General features: G+C 45.3%; 4 protein-coding genes across 4 annotated transcripts; 1 reads left to right on the top strand and 3 right to left on the bottom strand.

The window, feature by feature from the left end:
* Positions 1 to 2,602: 2,602 nt before the first annotated feature.
* N7478_012439 (uncharacterized protein) lies at positions 2,603 to 2,963 on the top strand (the record flags this gene model as incomplete). The annotated part of the gene is made up of 2 exons (XM_056928653.1): positions 2,603 to 2,716; positions 2,775 to 2,963. The coding sequence occupies 2 exons, from the start codon at positions 2,603 to 2,605 to the stop codon at positions 2,961 to 2,963; spliced, it is 303 nt and encodes a 100-aa protein (XP_056773211.1).
* A 356-nt stretch (positions 2,964 to 3,319) lies between these two features.
* Positions 3,320 to 4,316, bottom strand: N7478_012438 (RTA1 domain-containing protein; the record flags this gene model as incomplete). The annotated part of the gene is made up of 3 exons (XM_056928652.1): positions 3,320 to 3,789; positions 3,857 to 4,099; positions 4,160 to 4,316. The coding sequence occupies 3 exons, from the start codon at positions 4,314 to 4,316 to the stop codon at positions 3,320 to 3,322; spliced, it is 870 nt and encodes a 289-aa protein (XP_056773210.1).
* A 1,215-nt stretch (positions 4,317 to 5,531) lies between these two features.
* N7478_012437 (uncharacterized protein) lies at positions 5,532 to 8,504 on the bottom strand (the record flags this gene model as incomplete). Its single annotated transcript, XM_056928651.1, has 11 exons — positions 5,532 to 5,674; positions 5,735 to 5,875; positions 5,946 to 6,084; positions 6,140 to 6,644; positions 6,707 to 6,815; positions 6,889 to 7,161; positions 7,206 to 7,366; positions 7,420 to 7,775; positions 7,831 to 7,982; positions 8,038 to 8,253; positions 8,321 to 8,504. 11 exons carry the CDS (start codon positions 8,502 to 8,504, stop codon positions 5,532 to 5,534), a joined length of 2,379 nt encoding a protein of 792 aa, XP_056773209.1.
* An 898-nt stretch (positions 8,505 to 9,402) lies between these two features.
* N7478_012436 (uncharacterized protein) lies at positions 9,403 to 13,290 on the bottom strand (the record flags this gene model as incomplete). The annotated part of the gene is made up of 1 exon (XM_056928650.1): positions 9,403 to 13,290. The coding sequence occupies one exon, from the start codon at positions 13,288 to 13,290 to the stop codon at positions 9,403 to 9,405; it is 3,888 nt and encodes a 1,295-aa protein (XP_056773208.1).
* Between the last annotated feature and the right edge of the window lie 245 nt (positions 13,291 to 13,535).

Raw genomic sequence — 13,535 nt, 5'->3', positions numbered from 1 at the left:
GTCGACTGACCCCTCACCACGAGGCTAGAGAATCCTGGTTATCACATTGAGCCTGAGATAAATGGCACTGGGGCAGTACATGGCTGAGTTCAGCTATGAAAATGGGGCCGATGCGGAGAAGACCCTTAATGACCCTGATTGCAGAAGTTTCATTGGCAAATACTCCGTACCTGGGGCCAGGCACTATGTATGCAGGGGTGATAAGAGAGGGAAGGATCGACGTCTGTATGCATTAATTGGCTAAGAGCTATATCCAAGGATAAACCAGGCTTACAGAGCGGCTATGACGGAGTAGCCTTATGTAGGAATTTAGTAGCCTTCCCACGAAATTACAGTCCAACAAGTTGTCCTGTTCGATTTGTTCCGTTTTGTTCCTTCGCCCTTTCTTCTCTTCTTCGTTTCTTTCTTTTTTACTGGTCAACAAAAGAATACGCCAAGACATACTAGTATAAGTCGAGCACATCGTCAATACAGATAAAGACTCGATGAACTACAAGATGACATGAAGCCTAGTGGAGAGATCGGAGCCTTGTCAGCTAAAACCGAGATTGGGTTTGTGCAGTTCTGTCTCAGCCTCATACGTACAATCTTCAGTACCAAGACCCTTAGTAAAAGCATACTCGATGGTTATTGGTATGTCCGACCCACTTCGTTCCTAGCATAGTATGATTGGGGCGGTTTGATGTAACCCCCAGCAAGCTGACTATGGAAGACCCACTTCCTTCATTTAAGCCAACTCCATTTGCAAATTCGAAGCGATGCGGATTCAAACAAGCAGGATTTCTTGGATAAATTACCATCGCATTGGAAAGGATCTCTAGCGATCCCTCTGAACTATTATGATTTCTAAGTCCAAACATGTGCCTCTGATCTTTACAATGTTTCGTTCCGCTATCGCTCCGGCATTTTTGGACCCTAAATCGCTTCCTAGTATTCCTCTATACCCGCCGAGTCAAGATCTGATTGCTTTTCTGCCTTGTCAATCATTACAAGTCCCCAAACTTGTCAGTACTTTTAATGACATCTAAACCACGGAAGTCGATCCGGTGAGGCTTTACCGCAATTGCTTATAACATCGGCCAGAACAATAGCCATTGAACATGAATAGCACCAAATGGCAAATAGTATCCAGAGCCATATTTGTCAAGTGCATAAGTACTTCTCAAGTTTTCATGTGTGGTAGTTGGATAAAATAGTAATAGTTCTTGTAGTCGGCAACAAAACTACCCTGGGCTATGGCATATCGTAATGAACTTGAAGTTGCCAATTCGTCTTCGAAATGGGTAGATTGAAGTTCAGTGTATGCAATTAAAAAGTCTTAAGCCTCGGTATCAACAGATAATCTTACTAAAAAGTACCCATTGCGGTTAACTAACGTGCATTGGGTAATAGGCGGGGGCTATGCCCTCCCGCAATCTTGGCAACCGCCCAGAATAACCTTCAGCGCAACTTAAATTCTGTGACCAATCTCCTTGAGGTAACTTATTATTAAACATTTTACATAAAGGGACCTTACAATTTAAATTCAAGACCCGCTATAAAAGGAGGCTATCATTGAGAAAAGCAAAGCTTTCAATTCCAGTGTAGTCAGACCCATGCGATGACATGAAAGTTCACCATATTATTGACAATTTCCACACTCCAATCAGACTAATAGTAGGATTTTACAGTAGAGACAAAAGATGCCGGGCTTTGGACCCTTTGAATAACAGGTATCCAGCTAGCAGGGGTAAAAATTGGTGTGATGTGACGTTCACACTTTGCATTGCATGCAGTTGTTATTAAAATCCCACCTAATTGTTGATGTTGGTGCCTTGGGCACCTATTATCTTGATACACTGTAGCTAGGCTAGCTTCTCTTCATCATGATTCAAAACAATGATCACACAAATTTATTATCCTTCCCTCCATCTTTCCTGAACTCATAGACACTGGGAATCCGGAGGGTTACCAAGCGCCGGTGAATCTGTTTGAGAACTAACCCTAGTCACCATTAGCACTTAGAGATACCGCTCTCGTATTTCTAAAATTTGGTGCGGAATGGATCAAAATAAGCACTGTCATAGGATGACAATCTTTTTTTAAACCCAAGATAGGACTATATACTGATCTTTTAGTATTTGGGTTTCCCCACACCGTCGTACTCCACAGCTCACGGATCTTGGCTTCTCTTTCCCCACCAATGGGGTACGCATAGCCTTGTAGATCACTGTTTGCCGAAGAAAAACACGACCCGCTAAAGCTCTTAGGTTACATTGAATATGTCTGTTATACGAGATTATATGGTCTATGTGAAGAATACGAAGCTCATTAACCATTGACTTGTCTCGGCATACGGCAAGGGATAACTATGAGAGGTCTAAAGGCACACGAGCTGAGCTATGATCTGCATCCAGTTCGTATTTTTTTCAAGAGATATCAAAGCCACCTATAGATGAGAAATGTCTATATAATTCGATCAATTCCCAGGCTATTAATTCTCAGTACACACGATTCTAAACCTACTCAGTTCAAAAAGCTCCAACTTTCACCCAGTTCCTAGTCTTCAATAACTTCAAGATGAAGGTAGGATACAATGCATATCATATGAGGCTGAATATTAATGAACACACCGCAGTACACTGCCATCTTTACCCTCCTTGCCTTGGTCCCTGCCACCCTCGCTGGGCCTGCTCCTGCTCCTGGCCCATTGGACGCTCGTGCAATTGACAACATTGTGAGTTCAGATCCTTGAAAACTCAAGTGGAGTTTGTGTTATCTAATATGATGCATAGTTTGAGAAGCGAGCCTGTGGCGCTACCAAGTGCCTTTGCAACGGTGTTCAAGGCCAATTCTGCGGTGATCAATTGGTCAATTCTGCCTGTCTTGATAGCCACGTCTACGAATGCCAGGCCGGAACTGGAAAGGCTTGTGACTATGGAGTTAGAGATTCTTGCAAGAAATGCGGCAAGCTGAACTGCTAAGCTGCGAGCCGATGGTTCGAACGGGCCATATGTTAGTGACCAACTTGAAGGATTTATACTAGTATCACGTGTCTTGATTACTCTCATGTTTCCTGGTTGTCGCCAACTCTGATGTCGTACAAGTCTTTTTACAATGATTGATGTATCGGAGCTTTCACTCTTATATGATGAATATGCGACAATTGAACTATCTCAAATAATGGAACGTCATTAGTTCCAATGTTTCAGCTCAACAGGATGAGATTGTAATACCAACATAAATCATTGAATTTCGTGTCTAAAAACTAAAAGGATAATATTTTGGTAACTCCCAAAAATGTAACTCCGAGTCCCCACTATAACAACATGCTCTCTCTTCAAACCGCCTGCTCCAAAGAATCGGAGGTCCATCTGACATTCTTTGCCTCATCAATGGGCTCCTCCTTCTTCTGCAGAACAACAGATGGATGCATCACATTCATCATGAGCATAACCAAGACCATGAGAGCAGCATCAAAGACATACAAGAAGACCTCATGCCCAATCAGATACCCATCATTGCCCTGTACAAACTCAGCAACGCGGTAAACAGATCGTACAAGAATCAACACGCTAACAACATAGCATGCAAAAAGAAGTCCTCTCCAGTCGCGTGGCATGAAGAATGTCCAAGCACTCTTCGATCGCTGGCTCTCGATAGTGGGGCTTTGAATGATCTTCCAGTGGAAAATAAGCGATGTGATGAGGAATGCTCCAAATGACAACAGCTGCACAATAAGGCCACCAACGATAACCCAGGAGCCAATAGTGGCAAAGTTGGAGGTTCCCTGTGTCATGATACCACCACCTAAATAAAAGAAAATGAATTAGAATACCGAATTTTGAAATTTCATGCTTGAATTATTGTGACTTACCTGCACCTTGAATGATGAAAGATAGAATATCTCCTCCAACGAAGATTCTGGTCATCCATCTGACGGAGACATAGCTCAGATGTTCACCGTGAAGGAAAGTGATGACTCGTCCAAGCACTCTATAGATAGATGCGGCGTAAAGAATCGGCGCTAGCAGAATAAAGAGACTTTGCATGGCGTAAACTGTGGTACTTGTCGGGTGAAAATGAGAGACTGCGCGAGCTCCATAGCCAATAATTTGAACTAGGCGTATTTGTTAGTTGACTCCACTTTCTTTCACTTCCCCATGGGGCTTCGGCTTACAGATTCCTCCAACGATAAAAGGATTGAAGTATTGGGCGTGTGTTTGGACACGCTGGTATAAATGGAAAATAGTGGACAAGCCGAAGAGTACAGCAAACAATACCGCGCAAATCAAGCTAGGGGTGTATTGGTAGAGGACAAAGGTTTCAGTGGCCATGATGTAGTTAGGCGTTGCAAGATTGTTTGGAATAGTGAGGCTTGTACAAGGTCGATCAAGATGGTGATGAGAGATAGGAAATGGGTTATATAATTGCTTGTGAAGTGTGTTGTTTGAATGCTTGTGAGAATAATATCTTTGTCTACAGAGATACATCTCCCCTTTTATACACAAGAATCAGTTCTAAACAAAACTAAAATAAAAATTTCAGACACATTTAGGTTCGTTCAATAAAATTCTAAAACTGGTTCCAAGGATCTAAGCCCCTAGATCGCGATCTAAATCCGACAATTGACAGTGAAAATCTTCGAAGATTGCTAGGATTTACCACTAGCGCCGAAAGATTCAGGCAACATCAATTTTTCACACCTAAAATTAAGCGTCCAGATCCGATCCATCTCGGAAACGCTTCGGGCTCGTATTCGGGTTGATGCGAGCGAATCCGAGGGAACCCGAGCTGATTCCTATCAACAATCCGATTGGCTCAAGCTTCGCAAATTCTAGATCTCGAACAAATAAAAAGTTTCAGCCTATCGAAGTGTCCTTCAAATCTAGATGAGGCTGTATAGATGTTGGAGGCGTTTCAGGCATCAATGTTTACTATTCGTTCGGATGACCTCCAGCCCTGTTGTTGTTTCATCAGCAAAGCAGTAATTGAAGAAAACGCCGCGACCACAAAATACTATGTATCTGAAGAAACTTGAAGTCCGAAGGAACATTCGGCTAATTCAGGTTGCTTCCAAAGGTTTGCTTATGCCATATGTCAGCAGGTGTAAATTCTTGCTTGTTGAAAATCAATTTCGATACTATCTCAAGGTTTTATGTATTGCTATGTAGTAGTATATTGGATTGGTGGAATATACTAGCTTCACAGGTACTAGGCGTCGCATTGATTGAACTGGCGGTTTACAGATAGTAGTAACTTCAAGTTTACATAGTACTCACAATCATGCCCGTACTAGTTGACGTTAAGTTTTAAGTTCTACTCCACCTTCAACTTGTTTCAAGCTGAAGCCTACTTAGAATTTATATTCATTTGTTCTTTCCGAGACTTTTTAATATGGACCCTAAATCTTGATTCTGGACGATAAAGTGTATGTACACATGAAAAACAGGGTCTTAATCTTCAATGTTGGCGCTGGAAGAATGCTTGGCCTTGGGTATCCTGGAGTGGCGCGGTTGACAAATACATCCGAAGGGGGCAGACTAAGTAGATCAGAAGTGACCCTCAAACTCCTTCGCATCAGACTTTGAATTCGGATCTCTAGATTGTATTTGTGTATTCGAGCTTGAAGCCCGTAAGGCACGCGAGTAGGCATCGTCCTGCTGCAAAGAGAGGTGAAGATCCGTGTCGCATCCTAGAGACACAAATATGTTAATTTTTGGCTGTTCCTTTTGGTATCAGATGTTCAACGTACCCTCCAATGATCCTTGTCTCGCGCTTGTATTGAAATAGCTGTCTCCTTCCCTTTGTTCCTCCCTCGCTTCGTGTCCGGGGGAATCAAGTTTTTGCAGCGCACGTATTCCATACGAGGCTGTTTCACCCATATAGTATACAGCTAATGGCTCAAGTTAGAGACTTTCCTCTGTAAGGCCCATAGTAAAGCCTCTTTCTAGTTTCAAACTCACTCTTGAAAGGCAGGATGGCTATTTTTCCACACGCAACTGCCGACCCAAAGCCCACGTTTCTTGCGACTTTCAACGCAAATCCTGATTTGGACTTTTCGGGTTTTTGTGCCATCGGTTTAGTGGGGAGGTCATTCAGGTTCTAGCAGAGTTAGTATGGATTAAATTCAGGGTGAGCAAATTTCAAGGAATCTCACTTTTTTTCTGGTGCGCGTGTCAGAAATGTGTGAGATCGTTGGCTTGATAATTGCTTTGATCAGATTCTGACCAACATCCATTGCCCCAACGAAGAATGTAGATTTGTCTGTATCGACGCAAACTGCTTGTCCACCTCTAGTAACAACAGTTGGACTCTCGATTCCAGGACTGGATGCTGTCAGACCATTTTCCATATCAACCACCGTCTTGGCAATCGAAGGAACAACAATCCCTTTGAGTCGCATACTATATATGGCAGGATCGGATGTTGTAGGGTCGCGTTGAACCTTCTCCCATTGTAGATGACGATAGAAAGACTTCGCTGCATTCGCCGCACCATTCTCGTTTTTGGTACGAGCACCTAAACTTGCAGCTGCTTCTCGGACGTCGGGGCGTAGACAATGGCAGAAAGAATCAGCGAATATTTCGCTTGAGAAAGCTGTTTCTTTAATAGGAGCTGGGCCGATCCCTGCTGTTTGAACGGCGTTGGACCAAAATAGTTGGCTAGAATGATGGTCAGCTTTGCAATCAACATCATGCGATATCTGAATGCGCATGAAACTTACTCTTGAAGAAGTGGTACGCATATAATCCGCTTGCAGTGTTCGATTCCATGGTTTATCGAGGAGGCAGAACCACTTGTCAAAAGCACAGAAGCTCTTGAAGTCAACCATTCTATTGATTCTGTATCAGCCACATATCTTTCCAGGCCAGTTTCTTTCTATTATGACAGCCTCGTGGCACTTACCGGTAGGTTCACTGTCAAGTAAAAAGATGCGTGGCAAATCTGGAAGGTTGTTCATGTCCGCAAATCCCTTTGGAAGTATGATATAGGTCCCGTATTTCAATGAGGCTTCCTTGAGGCTCACAACAAAATACTCTGGGTCTTTCAGTTGAGCAGCGTCTAATTGGACCAGAACTGGCTCAACTGCCTGACTCAAGAATTCCCGCAACTTCTCCGATGGCGTGTAATGTAGTGAACTTTTTGCTCGCACGAACCCTGCAATATCTAGACCAATCTCTATTAGAATATCTTGCAATGCGACCGGAAAGACTGACACATACCAATGTGATCTTCCCAATCCTGTGGTCGAGCAAGCAGTCCAGAGGCCCAGAGATATGTGTGGGGGATACTGAACTGGGCTAGAAGTCCCTTCTCCTCAACACACAGCGAGGTCGGAAGACCGAGAACTGCTTGGCGAAAGTGATCGACCACTCGATGTATCCTATCGTCTTGTTAGTAAGTTTTCGTTGATTTTGATACCCAGGTGATGCTCACTCATGCTGTATAGAATCTTCCACAAGAATATATGAAAGATAATTCTGAATCTGGGAATCGATCTCAATTCCCGATTCCAACTGAGCCAAAGGATGCGCAAACTGCCTTGTTGGGGTCCATGGTGTGGTAGACATAATGTGTAGTGGTATTGACAATCGCTCCGCACAATGGATGTGTGCATGGGCTAGGGGTGTCGCGATTATCGCGTCGACAGAAAATGGGTTACCTTCGCGCAACTCGGAATATCTACAGGCATTCCAGCATTGCTTGAGGGTATGGAGCAGCATTCTGCGACTCTGCTGTACTTGTGACCTATCGGAACTGTTCAATCCGGGAATAAATCCAGAATCGTTTGTCTGATCAAAAGTAAGTTGCGTGGCATGGGAATTGTGCTTCGAGGAGGTGGCCTACCGCGATCGGATGTTGTGGATCATTGCTAATAGAAAAGAATTCCATTCCAAGCTTGGTAGTGAAGGATCTGAAAATCCCGTGTGTTGCAATTAACACTCGATTGCCTTGTTTTTGGAGCTCCTGGCCCACAAATATCATCGACTTGATCTCATCTTTGGTCGCATTAATTGGAATGTATCAAATTGAAGTCCTTAGGGGTGTCAATACCTCTACTTCCAATGAGCATGAACACAATATCAAGCGCAACACCCTTCATATCCAAACCCGTCTCAGATTCCACCTCGGCTTTTTCATTCGGCGTCGAAGAAGAGGAATTGGTCGGCATCTCGATAACGCGGGGACGTTGCGCAGGAAGTGAAAATGACTGAATAAATGCGGACGTCCGGTTTCCTGCGTTGAGGTCAATACTAAAGCGGCCAGTATCTGATTTTAATTTATTTGGTTAGCGATATTTTGTCCGATAGAAACGAAGCCAATGCCACTTCCATACCTCCATGCATTATTGACACCGGCCTCTCGCTCGCGTATTCGGGCAATTCAGACTGCTCATTTGTGAAAACGGCGTGGTATGCGGGTGGCGGTGAATCGTCAAACATGACGTCCGAATCGCTGATTTCATCTCGATCAGGTGAAGTGGGAGCTTCGATAGCCTCATATTGATATTTAGTATCCATATTCGTAGATTGTGAGGATGTTTTGGCGATAATGCAGGCTCCGAGAGATGTCTCGTTTTTTTCATAATTTGAAGATAATCTGAAGAGAACCGAGACGACAGACCTGGGCTTTCGGGGTTATAAAGAAGGACGTATTTATTTTTAGCTTCGAGGGTCTTTTCATATTATGTCGCAAGCAAAGCTGTAAATCGTTGCGTGGCTCATTTTTGTCACAACCTAGTACGAATACGACACAAAAGCGTGCGAATGCGAACCCGAATGACCAGCTGTCTCTAAGTAAGCTTCGTATTCGGCTTCGGAAAAACCCGAGATAAGCAAATTTAGAGTTAAGCTTTGGGTGAAAATATAGCAGTGGGCCTATCCTACGATGATGCGCCGCAGCTGCCACGTTTTTTTAAAAGAGACTTACATTTATAGCAATGAATTCCCCGAATCTTAAAGCTGGAGCCTGAATGTTAAAATCACCAAATTCTGCGCTTGCTAATATCGATATGCGTTTCCATGATCTCGGATGAATTTTCAGGAGGAATTTCGGGGATTCTAGGCCCTTTCGTACCAACTTGAACGTCCCTTCTCACAAAGGTATGCAAGACTATAAACCCTTTTTTCAGAAACTATTCTGTTCGTTGACAACATAATTTTTTGAATATTTCTATCCTCAAAATCAGTGGAAATGTGGGGTGGTTGAAGTTTTTACAGGCTTTCAAGGTTGAGCCCTTAAAATTTGAACTCGAATAATTCATTCATGACTTCATTCTTGTGATTGCGTACTAGCTCTGCTTAAAACATTTTCACTATAGACACTGAGCGCCGAAGTAGATACAGCTACTTAATGTACAATCGATGCGAGTATGTTATTCAATTTTCACCCAATCTTGATGATTCGCAAGTTTCGCATCTAGAACATATGCATCTCGCGTCCAGCGTGGAACATGACAGGCAGAAGCTTCCGGTTATGATCAAGGTCACGCACTGGTGTTCGCAAGGACACTGGCACACGCTTCAGAGCACCCTTCTCAATACGGCCCTCAAGGTGGTTAGCCCAGAGATCAGCACCCAAGCCTCCAACACCTTGACCAGCCATTTTGCCCAGGCTGACAACTTTGTCAAACGAGACATTTTGTAAAATCTCAAATGCTGTATCCCAGCCGCTTTCACCAGAGCTCTGTGAGGGGTTCTCCACCTTGGACAGTGAGTCGAAGTTATTGCCAGCGTCCTTCAACATTTTCTGGCGGTTTAGGAACATGTCGAGGGTATCGCAAGTACGCGCCTTCTTCTCCTTGGTGAACTGGTGCCAGTATTCAGTGATTCCTCGCTCGGGAGCGGCATCCTCAAAGCTGAACTCATCTGTGGGGATTCGGTGTCCGTAGAAGTCGTTTCCGGCACCCAGCTCCAATAGACACAGGAACCATTTGGCGCCAGGGGTACCCGAGAAACGAGCCAGGACCCATTCTCCAGCAATGCCATAGAGGTCTTGCTTTTGCACGAAGTTAATCATACGGGCAACCTTGGCCTGCTCGGGTGTCTTCTCTTGTTTGATGTCGCCGATCAGGCTGTCGTCCTTCTTGACCTGGGTGGTGTCCTTGTTGACATCTAGTGCCGATGCATCCTGAGGTGCGGAGACTTCAGGTTCAAGATAAGTCTTAATCACATCAACCAAATCAAGCTGCTGCGCCAGAACATCTCGCTCGGCAGAGAAAGCGACCAGGGTCATCGAAAGACCAGTGCTGATAGTGCACCATCCGTCGATCTTTTGACCTCGGACTGCTGTTCGGACCTTGGAGCGTAGAACGTCGGGGTCCACCATGTTGACGATGATTCGCTGAACGTCAAAGATACCTCGAATACCACCACTGCTCACGGTGATAGGGTTGGGACAAGACATTCTCTTTTCCTCTTGTGGTTCATATGGAACGCTGGCTTCCTGAAGATCCGTTTCGTTCTTCTCAGCGACCTTGTGGTCCAATGGCACATCCTTGTCAGAATCTGTGTCAGAACTCTTGGATGCCTCAGGGTTGACAATGGCAGCCGTGAGGCTCTTAATGGCCTCATTCAGCTCCCCGTATTTCTTCTGGGCCTCTGACTTTTCATCTTCGGCGGGTGGAGGGGGAGTGGCAGGCTCGCTTGGCTCAGCCTTCTCAGCCGGCTTTTCACTGCTCTTCTTGCCCCATCCAAAGGATCCGAGCGTAGGTTTCTCAAATTTAGGCACTTCGAACTTAGGAGCCTCGAACTTCAGTCCCTTAGAGAATGAATCGACTCGTTCCATGGTGTTTCCCAGCTTACCAGCAAGGCTTTGGTTCTTGCTGTCTTCGTCGCTCTCATCAGGTACAAACTCCTGAAGCTTGACTGCGATAGCTTTCAAGTCATCAATAAGGGTTTCCAGCTTGTCGAAAGTGCTAAGCTTGATGGCCGTCGCCAATTCACTCAAACTTTCAAAAGCCGAACATTGCTCTGGCAGCTTTTTGCTGAGAGCGAGAATCTCAGAAAGAAGCATGTTGATATTGTTTGCAGTTTTGCTTTGACGAACTCTCTGGGCCCGGAACAGATCCAAAATCTTTTTGCTAGTCTGCGCCTTAGACTTGTTTGAAGGGTGGTTGGTGGGTTCAACGAAGGCATCGATGCTTGAAGGGTACAAAGAGCGACCATGAAGCGGGCTGCCACGGTGTTTACCTGACCAGTTGAAAACAGAGACATCATTGTAAGCGACCACAACCTCGTCGAGTAGGCGGGCCAAGGCCTTGGGAAGACCCTCCGCAGGGAAAGCGGGGAATCGCACGCCGAGAATACCCATCAGCGAGTACGCTTGGTCGGTGGCGACGGTGGTTTGGCGGTCAGATGCGGTGACCAGGGAAGTGATGGCAGATGAGTTTCCGAGGCCATCACCAGCAACCCAGTTGGACATGGTCATTACCTTACTGAATTTGGCGATGAACTTTCTATCTGCAAGGATCTGCTGGTCTGTGCGATCCACCAATTCAGCCAGCAGGTAGTTGAAGAAGGATATCTTGGAATCGAGGTCGGGGCTATTTGCGAGTTCTTTTAGTAAGGTATCACCCGAAATGCTCTTCTTCGACAAAAGATTGTTGATGGTGTTAGGCAGCTGCCTGGCGGCGGACAGGGCTGCTTTTCCGATCTGGGATTCAGCCAGCTTCTCCTGCAAGCCTCTTGGTGGAAGGAAGCCCAGAGTGAGAAGCATAATAGTAAGCTCCTCCTCCTTAGACGTGTCGGGCTTGATGAATTCAGGTGAAAGCAGTTCCTTCAGTTGGTTAATCAGTCCCTCAGAAACCTTCTTGTGAGCTTTGACATAAGGGTGCTGGATGTAGCGCAGAAGGAAGGGACGAAGGAAGTATAAAGGCCCCAGAGCTTCAACGGGTCTGTACAAATTCTGCCAGTGGGAATTGACATAGTATGTTACTTTGCTCAAAACCAGTTCCTGCAAGGTCCATCCACGGGTTGCCCATTCAACTTGGCACTGTTTCTTTTCTTCGTCGCTGCCATCGGCGCCGATTTTCTCGTATTCGGTCATGTTCAGTGGGATCGGAACATATGATGGGTTCTTCCAGTACTTCCATTCTTCAATCCAGGCTCTCTCGTCACGCGGGGTATCCAAGTGTACCAGACAGAGATCAGCATTACTATACCAGTCTCCCATCAAGGCCAGAGACTCGGTCAATTCATAAGTATCTCCTTTGTTGATACAGCATGTATCAAGCCATACGTACCGCTTTCCTCCTTTGGGAAAGTGTTTATCGAATAGCTTTCTGGCCTGGGTGATGGATTCTAAAATCTTTCGAGAGGAACGAATGTGTTGTAGCGCCACGAGCAGTGCTTCAATGCCATAGGATAGCTCACGATTTTGCTCGAAGAAGGCAACCTTGCTGTCTTCCGCTGCTCTAGTGGCTACAGCCTTGTGGTTCCTTTCTGTCGCCTCCTGGCGCTTCTTCTCAGCATCTGTCGTAAGATCTTCAATTGCTGAAAGTACTTTTTTCATCTCTTTGCCATGTGCGGCTGAGGCCTCTTTGTCGGGGTTGGTATCAGCATCGAGAGCGGTGATAGTCTCCCAAAGGCTTTTGTAGTACTTTGCTTCTCTAGAGGCACTTGATGTCGTTGCAGTGGCCTCGTGGAGCTGCTTCTGTGCGCTTCCAAGACCATATTCAGCCCCGTTGGCATCCGCATACCATTCCAATAGCGTGACGATATCCTCGGGGCGTTTCCCATCCGATGTCGCTTTAACACTTGGGAGTGCTGAAGTGATTTTCTTCTCCAGCTCCTCAATATCCGCTTTACATTTAGCAACGGTGTTGTTCACATCATTTGATGGCTCGTTGGACTCGGCATTCGCCGCTTTTTTAGAGGGCTCGAAGGTTTTGGCTTGAGTGAAATCGCCATAGGTAATTTCTGAGCCTTTCCAGCTATGAGAGACAATACAATACTGGTCTTTAATTCCCAAGCTATATGTAGGAACCATGTTCATAGTATCGATATCAATCATGCGGAGTGGCATCTTTAAATCCTCATCGGTCTTGGCCAGCCAATCATCTGGCATCTCATTTGCATCAATAGCTTCCGTATCTTCATCGTCCACAAACTTTGGTTTCACATCTGGGATGAGAAAGTGGTTCAAAACACGGCGAAGCTTGTGTTTTTGGTCTGGATTAAGTGCAACGTCCTTGAAGCGCTTAGAGCGATCAGTCACGAAGCTGGCGAGTTCGAATGCTTCCTTGAGTGTAGAATTGGTGACCAGCGAGTCCGCAAGGGCCGCTTTAACGGTGCCAAGTGCATTCATTGTCGCTCAAGGCTGAAGACTCTTGGTGAATTGAATGATGGAGACAAGTCTTGGGGGGGATGTTTGCTATCGGCTTGGAGGGAAAGGTATGTACACGATCTGCCGAGTGATTTGATAATAAATGAGAATAAACAAGGAAGTTCGGTTGGAAATACACAAAAATACTTTACAACATTCAGCTGAGCCTTTTTCGGCGATGGCGGGGCCTATCAGTGTGAGCTCCACCTGTCCAGACCCATGAGGCG

This window comes from Penicillium angulare (genome assembly GCF_028827245.1).
Source record: "Penicillium angulare strain IBT 27051 chromosome Unknown utg000011l_segment0_segment0, whole genome shotgun sequence".
Taxonomy (NCBI): Eukaryota; Fungi; Ascomycota; class Eurotiomycetes; order Eurotiales; family Aspergillaceae; genus Penicillium; species Penicillium angulare.
This window is presented reverse-complemented; position numbering and strand designations above follow the sequence as displayed.